The sequence below is a fragment of the Pleurodeles waltl genome, chromosome 4_2 (assembly GCF_031143425.1).
Source record: "Pleurodeles waltl isolate 20211129_DDA chromosome 4_2, aPleWal1.hap1.20221129, whole genome shotgun sequence".
Lineage (NCBI taxonomy): Eukaryota > Metazoa > Chordata > Amphibia > Caudata > Salamandridae > Pleurodeles > Pleurodeles waltl.
The window spans coordinates 400121404-400142066 of NC_090443.1; the positions used below are offsets into that span (position 1 = coordinate 400121404).

General features: G+C 46.8%; 1 protein-coding gene across 1 annotated transcript in view; it reads right to left on the reverse strand.

Annotated features, from left to right (window-relative positions):
* The window catches only part of PAPPA2 (pappalysin 2), a 796947-nt gene that overhangs the window by 236685 nt on the left and 539599 nt on the right, over positions 1-20663 (reverse strand). Inside the window, exon 11 of the mRNA XM_069231564.1 lies at positions 3154-3306. Coding sequence (XP_069087665.1) covers positions 3154-3306 — 153 coding nt within the window. The remainder of the gene's footprint in view (positions 1-3153; positions 3307-20663) is intronic.

Consider the following 20663-nt stretch of genomic DNA (forward strand, 5'->3'; position numbering starts at 1 on the left):
GGTTTTCATGGGTGGGTTAAGTAGTGGTCATAAAGATGACCTCATTCTTGCTCATTCTCTGTCCGTCCGCTCCCAAATAAGGGATCTATCTCCCGCCAATTAAAGAAATCCTTAGAAAACTTAATCTGGTCAGGAATAGCTTCCCATATGCCACAAAAACTAGTCAGGAAGGGGGGGCTTGGAATGTACATCAAGCAATCCTACTAGATCTCCCAAATTAGATGTATGGTAGAGTCGATGCAAAATGATTCTGAAAAACTTTGGTGCTTCATGGACCATACAGTAGCAGGAGTCTATACAGGCTAGGTTCCATGCACAGAGAAAAAGGGATGGGCTTGGGGTGTCATTCCTCCCCAGTCACAAGGTTAACATGTATGGGTTGGGATAGATTAGCAAAAAAAAGGCACTTGGTACTTTCCTCTCACCACTGACTTACACTCTTGGGAATCCTTGCTTCATCCTGGTTCTCAGGGACTGTGAATTTGAAAACTGGAAACAAAAATTGCACAAGAGACTTGGAAACATCCTTAAGGGCCCAGAACTCAAAACCTTCACGGACGTCCACTCCCAATATGACAACCCTGAGTCTGATTTTTTTTTTGCTAAATGAAAGTTCAGCAATGGGCTTTGAATCCCTCCATTAGGCCTCTGGTCTGAAGACCCTTCAACAAATTTGAACATAGGGTGCTATTGCAAGAAGACAATAAGAAACTTGCTTCAGATATCTATGAGATACTATCACAAGGTGGTATTCCTTCCAAAAATCCTGGAAAGATGAGGATGGAAAAGGAGCTTGGAGGAGAATTGTCTGAGAGGGAATGGGGAGAGGTATATAGCAGAGCCTGTAACACAGCAAAAACAGTCATCACACAGGAAGAGCTATATAAGATAGCCTCATCTTGGCACCTCACACCTTATGAAATAAATGGGAACATGAAAAATGCAATCCCCCGAAATGCTGGAGAGGTTTTGAAATGCATAACACCTCGAGTCACCTTCCCTGAGAAAGCACATTTCAGACATATTGGTGGAACGTCCTGGACACTTAGGATAATAAGTTTCAGGTCCAACTACCTACTTTCTGACTTAATTCTGGGTGTAGCTAACCCTCAAGCTTTCCTATTATATTCCAGAAAGGGGAGACTGATGTCGCTAATACTTTGTGCAGATAAATGAGCCATAACTTAATTGTGGAGCAAAAACAGGCCAATCGATGTGAGAGACTGGATACACTGCCTGGTGCACATTCGAAGAATGGAGAAGAATGCAACTCCCTTGCAGGAACAGCAAACCTCTTTGATACACAGTGGGCACCTCTCCTACAAATACTATTCTTTGAAATGAAAAATCTCACTTGCTTTGGGGAGGGGAGCATTGAATTTCCTGATCACATCTTGCCGGCAGGTTATAGGTAAGAGTATGTGTTTGAATCAATAAACACATTTGAACCATAACTAGATTTGGAAAAAATACTTTTAGCATTTTATTCCTCTGGCAATGTCACCCAGCATTTAGAAGACAGAGAACCTACAACTGTCCAGTTTATGGCACACTCAAAGCTGAGCAGACAGCCCATGTCAACAGCTGCTTCTATGAAATGTGCATCACACGTTGCATGACGGCTTTCTTATTTCAGTGTTGGTCTGAAATAACCCATGCAAGGAAGAGCTGTCATGTATCTGTAGGGATAGATATGCGTCTTCGTGGAGTGAAACTAAGGGTTCCCTTTCAGGTAAGCAAATTATTTGTCATTAATAATGTTAATGGAGAGCCAGTGCCCACCAAGGAGACTATCAGTTACTAGTTTGATTAGCTCATCATTGTCAAACAGCAAGCTACCCTTCACTAAGAAAATTGTTTTGGTGTTTTTGGTGATCGATTTTGATGATCAGTCTGCTGTACTTTTTGGCTTTGTGTCTGGACTTTAGCAGTTTTCTGATGAGACAAACTTTCTGGGGATGAATGGCTAAGCTTAGCCTCATTGTTTCTTAGCCTGTTTGCCTGCACATATTTAAGAAATTACCCTCCTTCCATGTTCATGGCATTTATTGTCAGTTACTGGACAAAATGCTGGTTGTTTCAAAGGCTATAGTTGCTGCCTGAGCACAGTCTAGCAATAATGCAAGTTCCAGCAGCTTTCTGCAGCAGTTGTGTCGTTCAAGTGGAATAATGTTCTGATGGCACATTCTTTCTTTCGGAAATGAGCAAATTTAGCCTGAAACTGCAAACTTCGATCAGCTCTTGCCATGTCAAGGATGTCTTCTAGTTTGTGAGGCTTCTGTAGAAGTATTTTTCTGAATGATTTGAGACTCGAACCTAGCAATGATTTGAGACTTAAAAGCCAACACGTTGTGGCAGTGATCAAAAGTGAAGTATTTGAAATGTGCATGCAGCCATGTAAATAGAGTCAGTTGATTCCCTGGTATTTTAATGAGTTCATTTGAATATGTAACATTCCTAATCAACCCTTTTCATATGGGTCTGTGGCATTCTCCTCCAACTCAAATAGGATGAACCCCTTGCCAGGCCCAACACAGTCCTCCAGCAGACCTCTCTCCAGAGTTTATTTTTTCTGTGCCCCAGGTATCAACAGAAATTTCAGGTCTGTGATCCACGAACACCACTGCAGGTTCAGTGTTCCTGTCATAACGGGTTTCTTCATGTCAAGTGTGCATGACTACTGATTCTCATCAGATAACACCGTCCTTTACACCTCAATAGAAAATACCTGGATCCATATAAAGCCACTGAAGAGGTGGGGGAAACTTACAATCATGGAGATGAACTGTGAGAAGCTTGCCTGCTTTGTAGTGGGTACCAGAGGTACTTACACCTTATACCAGGTCCAGTGATCCACCTTAGTGAAATGTAGGCAGTGTCTAGCAGCTAACGCTGTCAAGGGGTAGCTGTAGGAGAGAAGCCAAGGCTTAACTAGGAGACATGCAAACCTCTTACAATACCACTATAGTTACACTGTACTTATACACAATAAAAGGCAATACTCAGTGTTACCAAAAATAAAGGTACTTATTTTAGTCACACAAGGCCAAAAATACTTAGAGGCAATACTCCTACTGGAGGTAAGTATAATACACAATGTATACACTAGTAACCAAAATCAGGTAAGATGAATGCATAATGTGCTTGACTTACTTTTAGCCAAACCCTTTCTTCTCGTTCATTGCCATTAGAAGTCATGGGCGTCTCCTTCTCTTCTATGCCCGAGGCATCTTCTTGGCTAGCTGTGCAAGGAAACCATGCAGATGGTGGCTTTGTGATGTTATTGGAGAAGTGTGACTTACAGACCTAAGTAAGAGATTTGAAAAACAAAGGGGGATAAAACAAAATGATCCATGTATGAAAACAGGATGCTGCCTCATGAGTGAAGGCTATGGGAGAAAAAGGACTTACATGCCTGAGAAAGATTTCGCAAACACAAGAAGTGGAGAGAGAAGCGAATAACAGATACAGTTACTAAAAACACACTAAAATAGTGCATGGTGGTTAAAAACTTAGGGGTGAAGCTGGACACTTCCCTCTCCATGCGGCCACAGATCTCTGTGGTGGTGGGCCAATGTTTTGCTATGCTCTGCACCCTGAAGAAATGTCTTCCCTTACCTCCTTTGGAGGCTAGGAGAGTGGTGTTTCACGAGCTGGTCACCTCATGCTTGGACTATGCTGACACCTTCTATCTAGAAGTTGCGGAGGCTCTGGTGAGTTGCCTGCAGGTGGTCCAAAATGCAGCGGCTAGGCTTCTCTTGCATTTACCTAGACATCCCTCAATCCCATCAGCTTTGAGAGCTATCCATTGGCTGCCTGTCGGTAAAGGGTTCATATTTAAAGCCCTGTTTCTGGTGCACAGAGCAACTTCTCTCTTCATCTCTTGATATCTGGCAAAAAGGATTTGTCCATTGTTGGAAAATGGCCCTCTCTGAAGGGTCACCACAAAACCTTTGCCTTCCTCCTCTTTTTCTGACCTTGTTTTTTGTTGGCTTTAGGACTCTGGGCACTTTACCACTGCTTACCAGTGCTAAAGTGCATGTGCTCTCTCCCTAAAACATGGTAACATTGGCTCATACCAAAATGGCATATTTAATTTACATGTAAGTCCCTAGTAAAGTGCACTACATGTGCCCAGGGCCTGCAAATTAATTGCTACTAGTGGGTCTGCAGAAGAAAACAAGTTACTTACCTGTAACTACAGTTATCCAGTATTGGTATCTTTCATAAACTCACATGCTTGAATCATCCCCGTCGTCGAAGTGGGAGTCCCACGGTACATAAAATAGCAATAATTAACAAATAAACATTTTTTGCCATAGGATATAATGGAAATAGTAATCGCTCATATAGCCTATCCATGTCCTTTTGTGAAAAGGACCCAAACCTGCCTGCTGACCAATCAGGCACCAGCACCCTCTAGTACACTCTCCAGAGAAGCTCCTTCCCTCAGATTTTCCAGCACAAGATTGAAATATTATAACCTGAGAGGAAATGCGAGCGTCAAAGGGGAGGAGGGTGGGTTGCATGTGAATTTATGAAAGATACCAATACTGGATAACTGTAGTTACAGGTAAGTAACTTGTTTTTTTATCCAGTATTGGATCTTTCATAAATTCACATGCTTGAATCTGAATAGTCAGCAGTACTGTTGATAAACATTATACTCACAGTGGATGGAGGGTGCGAGCATGAAAATCCTTTGTAACCAATATAAAATAGTTAGCTCATAAATCTTGCATTATGAACTTCGGAGAAAATATAGATACTTCTAAGTACATATACACATATACTGAACATTCGTGTTATAAATACACATATATATTCATATATATATATAACTAAATGCATACTTATATAGAAGCATGTCAAAGTATATATGATGGAAATCACGGCTATTTGCATATCAAACCATTTCTATATAACCAAGGAAAGGTCTCACCTTAATGAAAGAGATGACGTAGAACAGCTTGTCCTACTAGAGAGTCGGTTCTCTGCGATGACTCCAAACAATAGTGCTGCGTAAAGGAGTGCGTAGTTTTCCATGTCACAGCTTGACATATCTTATCCAGGGCAATACCCTGAAACAAAGCAGCCGATGTGGAGACTGCTCTCGTGGAGTGGGCTCTCGGGCACCTAGTCAATGGTTTTCCTGCCTTGGTGTGACAGAATTGGATTGTCGTGGAAATCCACCGGGCTATAGTGGCCTTTGTGACTCCTGCTCCCTGTCGTCCAAGAGAATAAGATACCTAGGGGCATATTTATACTCTGTTTGCGCCGGAATTACGTAGTTTTTTTTTAACGCAATTCCGACGCAAAACTAACTCCATATTTATACTTTGGCGTTAGACGCGTCTAGCGCCAAAGTCCATGGAGTTTGCGTCATTTTTTAGCGTGGACACCTACTTTGCGTTAATGATATGCAAGGTAGGCGTTCCCGTCTAAAAAATGGACTCCGAGGCATGTGCGCCGTATTTACACTCACGGGCAAAATTCACGCCCGGGAGTGGGCGGGTCCAAAAAAATGACGTACGGCCGCTTTTGTGCCATTTTTTAGCGCCTGGACAAGGCAGGCGTTAAGGGACCTGTGGGCTCGGAAGGAGCCCAGAGGTGCCCTCCCATGCCCCCAGGGACACCCCCTGTCACCCTTGCCCACCCTAGGATGACACCCAAGGCTGGAGGGACCCATCCCAGGGACATTAAGGTAAGTTCCGGTGAGTATTTTTTGTTAAAAATGTTGTGGCATAGGGGGGCCTGATTTGTGCCCCCCTACATGCCACTATGCCCAATGACCATGCCCAGGGGACAGAAGTCCCCTGGGCATGGCCATTGGGCAAGGGGGCATGACTCCTGTCTTTGCTAAGACAGGAGTCATTTCTATGGGGGTTGGGAGTCGGAAAAAATGGCGCAAATCGGGTTGAGGCGAAAAATTTGCCTCAGCCTGACTTGCCCCATTTTTTGGCGCCCAAGCTCCATATCCCCCTACGCCGGCGCTGCCTGGTGTACGTCGTTTTTTTTCACGCACACCAGGCAGCGCCGGCGGCTAACGCCGACTAACGTCATTGATTAAATACGGCGCCCGCATGGTGCTTCAGAATGGCGTTAGCCGGCGCTAATTTTTTTGACGCAAAACTGCGTTAGCGCAGTTTTGCGTCAAAAAGTATAAATATGGCCCCAAGAGTTGATCTGATTTCCTGATTTGTTTGGTACTTTGAAGATAAAATTTGAGGCATCGTTTGATGTCCAAAGAATGTAGAGTTTTTTCTGCAATTGTAGTTGGGTTTGGAAAAAAGGTTCGTAGTATCACGGGCTCATTGAGATGGAATGAAGATGGCACCTTGGGAATGTATCTAGGGTTGGTTCTGAGAATAACAAAGTAATCAGAAAAAAACAAAAAAGGTTCTTTAGTAGTGAACGCCTGTATATCACTGACTCTCCTGGTAGAAGTGAGAGCAAGCAGGGTTGCCACTTTCCATGTGATGTACTTGAGTTCCGCCCTGTGAATGGGTTGGAAAGGAGCTTTCATGAGCTGAGACAGGACTATATTAAGGTGCCACTATGGCGGAGGTAGCCGCACCAGAGGGAAAGTGCGGAGGAGTCCTTTCATAAACTGCTTAATGATTCTGGATGAGCCGATTGAGGGCATCTCAGCTGATCGCCTATAGGAGGCTATAGCTGCTAGGTGAATCTTGACTGATGCATGGCAAAGACCAGCCTTGGAGAGTGAGAGAAGGTACGAAATAATTTGTTTAGGCTTAATTTATAACGGGTGGAAGTTGTTCTGAGAGCACCAAACACAAAATCTCTTCCACTTGAGTTTGTACGTCTTATTTGTGCTCTCTGCTCATGCCCTAGATAATATCAGTCTACATTCCTGATCGATGTTCATATCGTGAAACTCTCTGTACTCAGGAGCCAAGCATGCAATTGCAGAGAAGCTGGATCGGGATGAAGGATGAGACCCTGATTCTTCGTGAGAAGGTTGTGGTTGCAAGGAAGGCGGACTGGATTGGCCACGGACCGGAGTAGGAGCTCCGTGTACCAGTACTGTCTAGGCCATCTGGAAGCTATGAGAAGGATCTTGCAGCATTCAGACTTAATTTTCCTGAGGAGCCTGGGAATCAGAGAGATGGAGGGAAAAGCGTAGGCAAAGATCCCGGACCATCTCATCAAAAGAGCATTTCCCCACGACCCCGGGAGTAGGTATCGACTGGCGTAGAACTGGCATTTGGCGTTCAGGTTGGTGGCAAACAAGTCTAGGATCGTCTGACCCCATCGTGGGAAGATGCCGTCGAGTATGTTCTGGTTGAGTTCCCACTCGTGGCAGTTGTCGTCCGTCCTGCTGAGAGAGTCCGCTAGGGCGTTGTTGACCCCTGGCAGGTGCTCCACCCTGAGGCGAACATTGTGCAGTGTGAGCCAGTCCCAAAGAGACTGAGCTTCCCTTGAGAGGGAGAGGGATCTTGTTCCTCCCTGCTTGTTGATGTAAAACATACTTGTTGTGTTGTCCGTCCTGACCAACACTGAGGACCCTGCGATGCGTGGAAGAAAAGCCTTGAGCGTGAGATGGATCGCCTTCAGTTCTAGCAGGTTTAGGTGCATTCCTTTCTGAAGATTGGACCATCTTCCCTGAATGCGCATGTCTTGCAAATGGCCTCCCCAGCTTTCCAAGGAAGCGTCTGTGGTGATGACAAAGGGCCTGATTCTGACCCTGGCGGTAAAAACCGCCAGGGCCGTGGTCCGCGGGAGCACCGCCAACAGGCTGGCGGTGCTCCTTTGGGCATTCTGACCGCGGCGGTACAGCCGCGGCCAGAAACGGAAAGTCGGCGATGTACCGCCGACTTTCCGCTGCCCAGGGGAATCCTCCATGGCGGCGCAGCTTGCTGCGCCGCCATGGGGATTCCGACCCCCATACCGCCATCCTAACCGCCAGGAACAGGATGGCGGTATGGGGTGTCGTGGGGCCCCCGTAAGAGGGCCCCACTTAGAATTTCAGTGTCTGCTTAGCACCCGTCGCACCCCTTCCACTCCGCCGGCTCCATTCGGAGCCGGGTTCCTCGTGGAAGTGTGTTTCCCGCTGGGCTGGCGGGCGGCCTTTTGGCGGTCGCACGCCAGCCCAGTGGGAAACCCAGAATGACCGCCGCGGTCTTCTGGCGGTTCCCGCTTGGCGGGCGGCGGGAGCTTGGAATGACCCCCAAAGTCTGTTATTGGTGCTAGAAACGTAAGACCTTGGGAGAGGTGGTTGGTCTGAGACCACCACTTCAACGCTTGTCGAATTTTTTGTGTGATAGTGTAGGAAGTTGGCTCTGTATGCACTATTTCAAAGTAAGGAATAGTATGCACAGAGTCCAAGGGTTCCCCTTAGAGGTAAGATAGTGGCAAAAAGAGATAATACTAATGCTCTATTTTGTGGTAGTGTGGTCGAGCAGTAGGCTTATCAAAGGAGTAGTGTTAAGCATTTGTTGTACATACACACAGGCAATAAATGAGGAACACACACTCAGAGACAAATCCAGCCAATAGGTTTTGTTATAGAAAAATATATTTTCTTAGTTTATTTTAAGAACCACAGGTTCAAATTCTACATGTAATATCTCATTTGAAAGGTATTGCAGGTAAGTACTTTAGGAACTTTGAATAATTACAGTAGCATATATACTTTTCACATAAAACACAATAAGCTGTTTTAAAAGTGGACACAGTGCAATTTTCACAGTTCCTGGGGGAGGTAAAGTAATGTTAGTTTTTGCAGGTAAGTAAACCACCTACGGGGTTAAGATTGGGGTCCAAGGTAGCCCACCGTTGGGAGTTCAGAGCAACCCCAAAGTCACCACACCAGCAGCTCAGGGCCGGTCAGGTGCAGAGTTCAAAGTGGTGCCCAAAACGCATAGGCTTCAATGGAGAGAAGGGGGTGCCCCGGTTCCAGTCTGCCAGCAGGTAAGTACCCGCGTCTTCGGAGGGCAGACCAGGGGGGTTTTGTAGAGCACCGGGGGGGACATAAGCTCACACAAAAAGTACACCCTCAGCGGCACTGGGGCAGCCGGGTGCAGTGCAAAAACAAGCGTCGGGTTTCCAATGTAAATCAATGGGAGACCAAGGGGTCTCTTCAGCGGTGCAGGCAGGCAAGGGGGGGGGGCTCCTCGGGGTAGCCACCACCTGGGCAAGGGAGAGGGCCTCCTGGGGGTCACTCCTGCACTGAAGTTCCGATCCTTCAGGTGCTGGGGGCTGCGGGTGCAGGGTCTTTTCCAGCCGTCGGGATTTTAGAGTCAGGCAGTCGCAGTCAGGAGGAGCCTCGGGATTCCCTCTGCAGGCGTCGCTGTGGGGGCTCAGGGGGGATAACTTTGGTTACTCACAGTCTCAGAGTCGCCGGAGGGTCCTCCCTGAGGTGTTGGTTCTCCACCAGTCGAGTCGGGGTCGCCGGGTGCAGTGTTGCAAGGCTCACGCTTCTTGCGGGGATTGCAGGGGTCTTTAAATCTGCTCCTCTGTAACAAAGTTGCAGTCTTTTTGGAGCAGGTCCGCTGTCCTCGGGAGTTTCTTGTTCCTCTTGAAGAAGGGCAGTCCTCTGAGGATTCAGAGGTCGCTGGTCCTTGAGAAAGCGTCGCTGGAGCAGGTTTCTTTAGAAGGCAGGAGACAGGCCGGTAGGACTGGGGCCAAAGCAGTTGGTGTCTTCTTTCTTCTTCTGCAGGGGTTTTCAGCTCAGCAGTCTTCTTATTCGCTAAGTTGCAGGAATCTAAATTCTTAGGTTCTGGGGAGCCCTTAAATACTAAATTTAAGGGCGTGTTTAGGTCTGGGGGGTTAGTAGCCAATGGCTACTAGCCCTGAGGGTGGGTACACCCTCTTTGTGCCTCCTCCCAAGGGGAGGGGGTCACATTCCTATCCCTATTGGGGGAATCCTCCATCTGCAAGATTGCTAAAAGTTAGAGTCACTTCAGCTCAGGACACCTTAGGGGCTGTCCTGACTGGCCAGTGACTCCTCCTTGTTATTCTCATTATCTCCTCCGGCCTTGCCGCCAAAAGTGGGGCCGTGGCCAGAGGGGGCAGGCAACTCCACTAGCTGGAGTGCCCTGCGGTGCTGGAACAAAGAGGGTAAGCCTTTGAGGCTCACCGCCAGGTGTTACAGCTCCTGCCTGGGGGAGGTGATAGCATCTCCACCCAGTGCAGGCTTTGTTACAGGCCACAGAGTGACAAAGGCACTCTCCCCATGTGGCCAGCAACATGTCTCAAGTGTGGCAGGCTGCTAGAACCAGTCAGCCTACACGGGTAGTTGGATTAGGTTTCAGGGGGCACCTCTAAGGTGCCCTCTGGGGTGTATTTTACAATGAAATGTACACTGGCATCAGTGTGCATTTATTGTGCTGAGAAGTTTGATACCAAACTTCCCAGTTTTCAGTGTAGCCATTATGGTGCTGTGGAGTCCGTGTTTGACAGACTCCCAGACCATATACTCTTATGGCTACCCTGCACTTACAATGTCTAAGGTTTGGCTTAGACACTGTAGGGGCACAGTGCTCATGCACTGGTGCCCTCACCTATGGTATAGTGCACCCTGCCTTAGGGCTGTAAGGCCTACTAGAGGGGTGACTTATCTATACTGCATAGGCAGTGTGAGGTTGGCATGGCACCCTAAGGGGAGTGCCATGTCGACGTACTCGTTTTGTTCTCACCAGCACACACAAGCTGGCAAGCAGTGTGTCTGTGCTGAGTGAGGGGTCCCTAGGGTGGCATAAGATATGCTGCATCCCTTAGAGACCTTCCCTGGCATCAGGGCCCTTGGTACCAGGGGTACCAGTTACAAGGGACTTATCTGGATGCCAGGGTGTGCCAATTGTGGAATCAAAAGTACAGGTTAGGGAAAGAACACTGGTGCTGGGGCCTGGTTAGCAGGCCTCAGCACACTTTCAATTCAAAACATAGCATCAGCAAAGGCAAAAATTCAGGGGGTAACCATGCCAAGGAGGCATTTCCTTACAGATAGTTATTAAATCATCGAAGGACCCTTGAGACTGGGTCCATTGGAGTTGTAGTTCTTCTTGCAACGGTCTCATTCTCAGCCTTGCTAGTCGAACTAGGACGATGGCTGAGGAAATCATGCCCAGAAGCGACTTGAACAGTCGTACTGAAACAAACTCTTTTGTGGAGATTCTGACAGCTAAGTGGGTTAGCTTCTGCTGCCTTGCTGGAGTGAGATATGCTTTGTTCTGGATAGTGTCTAATTCTGCACCCAGGAAGACTCTTCTGCATGGGGGAAGTATGACTGACGTCTGTAGATTCACTGTTATCCCCAAACTGTGGAATAATTTTAAGCAAGCGTTTGTCGCTTTGGAGGCTAGTTGCATAGACGGAGCTTTTATGAGCCAGTCGTCCAGGTATGGAAACACCTGGAAACCCTTGCTGCGGAGGAAACCTGCGACTGGGGCAAGGCATTTCGTGAAGATTCTTGGAGCTGATCTCAGCCCGAATGGTAGGACTTTGAACTGGTAATGAGCACCGGCTACAGTAAAGCGGAGATATTTGCGATGTTTCTGATGTATTGTTATGTGGAAATAGGCATCCTGGAAATCCAAAGTTGTCATAAAATCTCCAGGATTGAGGAGGTGCAGGATATCTGACAGTGTGATCATCCGAAAAGATTGCTTCCAAAGGAACTTGTTGAGTTTCCTGAGATCTAGTATCGGACGCCATTCCCCTGACTTTTCCTTTATTAGGAAGAAACTGGAGTAGAATCCGAGACCTCGTTGCTGAACTGGAACTGTTTCTATAGCTCCCTTACCTCCTGCTGAAGCAGACGAAGATGGAGAGGTCTGCCTGTTCTTGGTGGATGATGCGGTGGTTTTTGTATGAATTCCAGGGTATGATATCTTGCCACTATATCCAGCACCCATTTGTCTGATGTTATTTTCTTCCACTCCTGGATGTAGTTGGAAATGTTTGCTCCTATTTGTTGATGGTGTGAACATTGGGGAAGCATAGCCGGTGCCTGGAGAAGATCATTGCTTTCTGGGTTGATCTCTGCTTTGTGAACCCTGTCTTCTCTTTCCTCCCTGTCTGGCGTAGGAAGCCGTAGATGGTTGCCTGTACTGTTGTTGGTAGGGAGGCCTATATTGGGGTTGCTGGTACTGCCTGTGAAAGGAACCTCGAAATGAGGTAAAACCTCTTCCTCTAGCACCCCGAAAGGGCTGTTTCCGGTACTGCAGGGTACCTAGGGACTTGGCAGTGTCTGTGTCGGTCTTGATGGCTTGGAGCACGTCATCGACGTGCTTGCCAAAGAGAGATTCGCCATCATAGGGCATGTCAAGGATTCTGGACTGCACTTCCGGCCTTAAAGATGTGGCTTTGAGTCAACCTTGGCGGCGTAAGACAGCAGCACCAGCTAGCTGACGAAAGCCAGTGGAGGCTATATCAAGAGCACAGTCGATTATTTTTTCCGACGTACGCTCACCTTCTTGGAGGATCTTCCGTGCCTCTGCTTGCTTGCTTTCAGGGATGAGGTCCAAGAAAGGTTGCATATCAGACCACATTTGCCGGTCATAACGACCCAGGATTTCCAATGAATTTGCTGCTCTGACAGTGATTGCTGACATGGAGGAGAATCTTTTGCCCACATTATACAATCTCCTTCCTTCTCTGTCTGGAGGAGTAGAGATAGGCGTTGATGGGTTCTTAGAACGCCTTTGAGCAGCTTGTGAAATAACCGAGTCAAGCTTTGGGTGGCCAGTAAGACATGCCGGAGAATCTTGGGTTGCCTTGTATTTCTTGTCCAGTTTTTGCGGGACTGGTGGGACTGTTGCCGGGTTGCGCATAATCTTTGTACCCTCGCTCCATATAAAATCAATAATCGGAATGGACCGTACAGACTTCCTTGACTGCTCCTTAAAATCATGCAGTAAACATTCCGACTGGGAGACAGATGTTGGAAGGTGGAAGCGTGCGGCAGCTCTGTCCATAAGATTGTGGAAACCATCTATATCCTCGGGTGGAGAATCAGAAGGGCGAGGAGGTGGTGGAGAAGGAGTGGGGGCCAAGTAGTCATCCCATTCCTCAGTAGGATGTTACGGGGTTGAAATCTCTCCTTCTTCCTCTTCTTCCCCTGAAGTGGAACCTTCATCTCTAGGGGGTGCAGCTAACACAGAGTGGGGTGTCATTCTTGGAGTAGCTGGAGGAGGAGGGACATTGGTTGGTGTAGCAGGAGAAACTGGCGGTGGTGGCTGATCTTCTGCTGCCACTGGGAACCTTCTCCTATAATCCTGTAGCATAGATTGTAAATCCTGGATTAAGGAGGAATGCATCTGTATAGAGACTCTTGGCTGAGGCTCTCTTGGTTGGTAATAGTGTTCTTGATGTGAGTAGTATGGTTGGTATTGGTCATACTCATCATCGTCATCTTCTTCTTGATATTTAACGTGGAGCTGTGATGGCCTGTGTGCATCTCCGAATGGACCCTCATCAGATTCCTCCCAGTCGAGTAGATGACTGGGTACTAAAGTTGACACTTTGCTTGGAGACGTGTCTATGGGATAAATGTCTGATCTGGGCAGAGATGTGATCCTGACCATGGCTCGGAGATCCGGAGACCTGAAGAGGTAGGAGTAGCCTCTATCTGTCTGACTGGCACCAGTGAAGTAGTAGATGGTGTCAGAGTTGAAGATGCCGTCGACGGTACTGTGACCAGTGAGGATTTTTCCATCGATGACGGTCTCGTCGACGATGGTCTTGCCACATCGTCGACGGTGCTCTCGTCGACGATGGTGTAGTCGACGGTGGTTTCGTCGACAACGGCTTCTTCGACGGTGTCCTCGTCGACGATGAGACAGCCGATGACGCTGTCGTTGGTGACATTATAGTCGACGGGGCTGTCGTCGACGGTGTTATAAGCGACGATGTTGTCGTTGTCGATGATGTTAACGACGCACTCCGTTCTGGAGTCCTCGTAGACGGAGGTTTGATTGAGGGGATAGGAACCCTTACTGTTGACGTCAAAGTAGTTGTCGCTGACAATGGTCTTGTCGACGATGTAGTGGAGACGGTAGCTGTAAATACCGTCGTTGTCGTCACGGTCATCGACGGTGGTGTCGTCGTCGATTTGATTTTAATAGTTACCTTTCTAGAGGTAGAAGGCTCTGAGGAAGGAGAAAGACGGTAAGACTCCTTCTTTTGAAGAGGAGAGGATGGCTCAGAGGAAATTGAAGTCTGTAAGCCCTTTCCATGATGTAATTTCTGCCTTTTTCTAGATTTTTCTGTCTGGCCCAGGTCCTCAGATTTGGACCTTTTGTGTGGCCTCTCTGACCCACTCTCCTCACCTGAAGTACAGGATTTCACCTGTAACCATGTCAGGAGTCTACCCTCAAGGTCTATGAGGGTTTTTGTGGAGAAAGTATGACAAATCTTGCAGTCTTTCACCTGATGTTGTGGGTAGAGACAATACAAGCAGTCTTTATGTGGATCATCCACATGGAGCCTTTTCTTTCCACAGGTCTTGCAAGGGCGGAAAAGGCCTTTTCTAGAAGAATCTGACATTTTTAAAATTCTTTGAGAGAAAAAAGCTTCTGAAGAAGTAGAAAACTGAGCAGAGCTCAGGGAGACTCCCTTCACACGACGTGCGGGAGAAAATCTGAGGGAAGGAGCTTCTCTGGAGAGTGTTCTAGAGGGTGCTGGTGCCTGATTGGTCAGCAGGCAGGTTTGGGTCCTTTTCACAAAAGGACATGGATAGGCTATATGAGCGATTACTATTTCCATTATAGCCTATGGCAAAAAAAATGTATTTGTTAATTATTGTTATTTTATGTACCGTGGGACTCCCACTTCGACGACGGGGATGATTCAAGCATGTGAATTTATGAAAGATCCAATACTGGATAACTGATTGAGCAATCCACATAAGTAGCCCCTTAACCATGCTTCAAGCCTGCCATTGCGGGGCCTGTGTGTGTAGTTTACTGCTACTTCAACTTGGCATTTAAAGCTACTTGCCATGCTTTAAACCACCCCTTTAATTACATATAACCCATCCCTAAGGTAGGCTCTAGGTAGCCCACAGGGCAGGGTGCTATGTAAGTAAAAGACAGGACATGTAATTTTTAAATGTCCTGGTAGTAAGCAACTTCCAAAGTCATGTTTTCACTATTATGAAGCCTGCTACTCTCATAGACCAGTATTGGAAATTCCCTTATATACTTTAAAGTGGTAATTTATTATCTGAATTGAGTGGCATTGTCATGTTTGGTATGGTTGGAATGATAGTGAGAAATCCTGCTTACTGGAGAAGCTGGATTTAACATTACTATTTTAGAAACAACAGCACTTTTTGAAAGTAGGCATTTCTCTGCACTTACTGCTCTCTGTGCCTTTCTGCCTGTCTCCAATCGAGGTCTAGTCTGTGGCAGTTGACGGCTCCCCTCATGCATTCCAACCAGACAGTCATAAACACAGGACACTAGCCTCCATCTGCATTGATCTGCATACTGATGGGTCCTCCTGGGCAGGAAGGGTGGAGGGGCTCTCACTTACACTTCAAAGGCTAGAGGCCTGACCTCACACAAAGGACTGATAACCCCCCACAGATCTCCTGGCTGTCAGGACTGGGTTGAAAGGCGAACTGGAAACTCTTTGACGTCTCCTCCACTTCAAAGGCATATTTAGGTATATATACCTTGTCTGTGATCCCCTCAAATCATACACATCTGGACCTACAACTGGACTCTGTCATAAGGGCTGCCATGCTGCCCAAAGGACTCATCTGGACTGCTTTTCCAAATGGACTGCTCTCCTGCTTGTTGCCCTGCTGCCTTCTGCTACCTGACTCTGCTGGAAGGACTTTGCCTTCCCCCACATGTGATCTCCAAGGACCTGGACTGAGCTTGACTCCTGTTAAGAAGTCTCATAGCCATCCATCAAAGACTTACCCAGAGAGATAAAATCCACTGCGCTGGCAAATCAATAAAACGCCTGCAAAAATCAACGCAGCGCCTGTCTTGCAGATGAAAAATTGCTGCAGTGACTACTGAATCAACAAAGTGCCTTTTTCATCATTGCAGTGGGCTTTGGATTTTCCATACATCGTCTCTGGGCATCCAAATATCCCCACACCACAGTAAGGAGCCAAGGCTGCACACCTGGAAATTGATGCATCGCCTTGCTCGCAAGGAAAGAATTGACGAATCACCTTCAGTGCGCTGGAAAAATCAATGCATCGATTTACTTTCCGATGTATCACCTCCTCTGTGGCCCTCTAAAACATTATTTTGGACGCATCCCTGGCATTTTGTGCAGAAAAAATACAACCACTGAATACTATGGATTAAGACTTGCCTAAACCTCTAAAAAGTGATATCTTGACTTGTGCATACTGGATTCTTGTCACTTTTGTCTTGTTTTATTCAGATAAATAACATCTATTTTACTAAACTGGTGTGAAGACATTTTTGTGGTGTTTTCACTCTGTTACTGTATGAGTTATTGCACAAATACTTCACACATTGCCTTCTGAGTTAAACCTGTCTGCTTGCTCTGTGCCAAACTACTAGAGAGTGAGCACGGGATAATGTAAGTTGTGTTGTGATCTACCCTGACTAGGATTTAGGTCCCTACTTAGACAGGGTGCATAACTTGGCCAACTAAGGACCCAATTTCTAACATCCAGTACCTCTTTTCCAGAACGCTGCATTTTGCTTCCTGCCTCACGTCTGACGATCCCTTGTTTCAAGCCTGTTCGAAAGGGTGGTAAAGCTTTCTCTTTTCGTGCAGCCAAAGCATTGAATGAGCTCCCACATGAATTGCATTTGACCCCCTTGAGACTACAATCTGCAAACAAATTAAAACCTGGCTCTGCTCTCTGGGGAAGTAAGGTCTTTGTTGTGGGTGCGAACCATGGGCTCTCTCTGTCAGTGCCGGGATACTCCTCGGAGTAGCTGTGCACTCTAGAAATCATTCATCACAGAGCAATTTCAGCATAATATAATTTGCTCTGAAGACTCGTGGAAACATGCTGCAGAAATCCCAAAGAAACATCTTTACTCCAAGGGATTAAAGGGAGTCTCTCATGTTCCAGGCTTGATCAAAACCACGGCAGGAGCGATGTATCATACCTCTCTACTTTGAAAGAAGGGGCTTCCACTGCCAGAGGAATTAAGTGGGAGTCCCAAAGTGGTTCAGTCACAGGAGAAATAACCAGGATGGATTAAGGTGACACTTAGAGATCATATTAAATGGACAATTGTTTTGAGGAGCCAGAAAAGAGAATGGAAGAGGGAAGAGATCGCCATCCTTGATCAGATCAGGAGCAAAGCATCACTTAGATAGAGAGATTCTGGTTCTTCGAGGAGGCAAAGAGAACACATTTGCAATAGTGCCTGCTCATGAAAAACTCACCTGTCAGTTTCTCACATCAATGGAATCAGAAACAGACCTGGGTGCTAAATTATAGCTTCCCAGTACCCCAGACCTGGGTGCTAAATTATAGCTTCCCAGTTCCCCATTGGCTAGTGACAAGTCTGACCGAGACAGAGACAAAAGTCACACTTTATGACAATAATGAAATAAAGCAGAAGACAGACAGTTTGGAGATAATCTAATTGCAGTGTATGTCTGTGTGTCTGCCTCCTTCCTAACAGAGAGTTGAGATGGAGAGAATGGCCTGCACCAACACCTAATTTGTACTGGGGTTCATTTGCGGGGACCAGGTCTTGATTTTCATCATCATACTCTACCCCACACCAAGGGAGAGAAAGACAGAAAGGGAGAAAGAGGGAGGAAGAAGAAAGATAGGAAAACAGAGGCAAAATGAGAAGGAAGACAAATAGGTTTTAAGAGTGAAATAAAGAGACCGGAAAAAGGGGTGGTGGAATTAAGAGGCATGAGGTGAAATCAAGATTGGGGAGTCTTGACATTCTACACCTTGGCATCTCTGGCACAGGTTTCTAAGTAAAGTTTCTAAGTCAACATTGGATTGTGCTCCCTATCTTCTCTTCTTCCTCCATTCTTCTTTAGCTCCCTCAGAATACACTATCTTTAGAAAGTTTGAAACAAGGATTGGGTGGTAGTTCCCCATCTACGTACAATGAAATGATTCTAAAAGACGCAAAAGATAACTGTACATACAAAATACTCCCTTGTGTCCTAGTAATATTTGGCTATCTTCACAAAAGAAATCAACAGAATTTACCTGCCTTCAAACTGCTTGCTTTTATCTTTTTATAATCTCAACTTTTCTGCCTTTTCCTCTCTACTTTCTCCATACTTTATCAAGCCCCTGCCCTCTACTGTTCCTTCTCTCATATATTTCCCCCTTCTTACCACTTTATCACTTGAGTCCATATATGTTATTTTGTATTTTTCTCCTTTATTCACTCTCTCCAAAGCTCCTTTTTATTAATGTTTCTATGTTCTCCTTCCTATTTCCTTTTTCATCTCTGTTGACATCCCTAACCTCCCTCTCTTCCTTCACATCTACTAATGTTTCTCTTTTCTCCCCTCTGTTCACTCCATCTCTCCTCACTACTCTATTTTTCTCATTCAACACTTCGCTCTCATCTTATGCTCTTCTGCTGATACCAACTCATCTTTCACTCGTGTTCCCTCTCTCTACTGTTATGTATCACATTTTATCATCTTTTAATCCATTCTCATTTCACTTTACCTCCCTAGCCTTCATCTCTCTTTATTTCCACACTCTTCCATCTCTTCCGTCATCTCTCTTACCTCACCCTACTCTTGCATCTCTTTCTTCAACCTGTAGTTCATCTGTGTCATGTTTCTCCTGTACAACATATCATATGTTTTATAAGCTACAGGGAGAACTGTATGTCTTTCTGTAGTCTCCCCTGTTGTCTTATGGACAACAGATCCCTATTCTCTTTCTTCCCTTGATGAGCATCTTCAAAGTTGACGTCAGACATGCCTCACCTATGTGAAACAGACTACCTGCATTTGAACTTCCAGTGGCTAAAAAATGTTAATGGAATCAAATTAAGACACTGGGGCCCATATTATACTTTTTGACGCAAAACTGCACAAATGCAGGAGTCATGCGATATGGATGGTTGTGCGTCAGAAAATGATGTTAGGCTGGTTAGAGACATTTTTTTGCCTCTAACCAGACTAACATCATTTTTTGGTGCAATCCCCCTTCTCCCATACCACCACCCCCACCCGGCTAATGTCATTTTTCTTTATGCTAGCCCACCCTTTGCACCAGCTTGCACCATTCCATAAATATGGCACCTGGCTGGCGCTCAGGAATGGCGTAAGCCGGTGCTACATTTTTTTTATTGCAAAACTGCGTTAGTGCAGTTTTGCATCAAAAGTATAAACATTCCACATAGTTCTCAGTGTGTCCCTGTTGCCATTCTGCCCCGCATTTTATCTGCCACAGTGAATTAGGACTCCCCTGTACTGAAGATCTAATAAGGGTGTGGCCAATAATGCTATCAATCAATCAGTCAATTTATAAAGCGCGATACTCACCCGTCAAGGTCTCAAGGCGCTGGGGGGGGAGGGGGGAGCTACTGGTCGAATAGCCATGTCTTGAGTCGTTTTCTGAAGGTCAGGAGGTCTTGGGTCTGGCCTAGTTGGAGCAGTAGAGAGTTCCAGGTCTTGGCGGCAAGGTGAGAGACAGATCTTCCTCCGGTGGTGGTGCGGTGAATGCGGGGGAATGGAGGCGAGGGCCAGGCTAGCGGAACGGAGCTGGCGGAGGGGGGTGTGGAAGGTGAGACTGTCGTTGAGGTAGGCCGGACCTGTGTTGTGGAGGGCTTTCTGTGCATGGGTGAGTAGTTTGAAGGTAATCCTCTTCGATACGCGTAGCCAGTGTAGTTCTTTGAGGTGGGCAGAGGTGTGGTTGCGACGTGGGACGTCAAGGATGAGTCGGGCGGAGGCGTTTTGGATACGTTGCATTTTCTTTTGTAGTTTGGCCATGGTTCCTGCACAGAGTGAGTTGCCGAAGTCCAGTCGTCTGCTGACTAGGGCGTGGGTGACTGTTTTTCTGGTTTCAACAGGAATCCACTTGAAGATCTTGTGGAGCATGCGGAGGGTGTTTTAACAGGAAGAGGAGACTGCGTTAACCTGCTGAGTCATGTTGAGTGCTGAGTCGAGGATGATGCCCAGGTTCCGTACTTGGGTGGTAGGGGTGGGGGCGGCTCCGAGGTAGGTAGGCCACCAGGAGTCGTTCCAGGTAGAGGGGTTGTTGCGAGGATGAGTACCTCTGTTTTGTCTGTGTTTATCTTGAGGCGGCTTGATTCCATCCAGTTGGCGATGGCGTGAAGTCCCTTGTGGAGGTTGTTTCTTGGTGTTGTGGGGTCTTTCGTGAGGGAGATGATCAGCTGGGTGACGTCTGCGTAGGATACTATGTTGATGTGGTGGGATTGTGCGATGTTGGCGAGGGGAGCCATGTAAACGTTGAAAAGTGTTGGGCTGAGGGAGGATCCCTGTGGGACGCCACAGATGGTTTTGGAGGATTCGGACAGGTAGGGCGGAAGGCGGACTCTCTGGGTTCTGCCGGAGAGGAAGGAGGCGATCCAGTCGAGTGCCTTGCCGCAGATCCCAGTGTTGTGGAGGCGTGTTTGAAGGGTGTGGTGACAGACGGTGTCGAAAGCTGCGGAAAGGTCCAGGAGGATGAGCACTGCGGTTTCGCCTTTATCAAGCATGTTCCTGATGTTATCTGTGGCGTATAAGTGCAG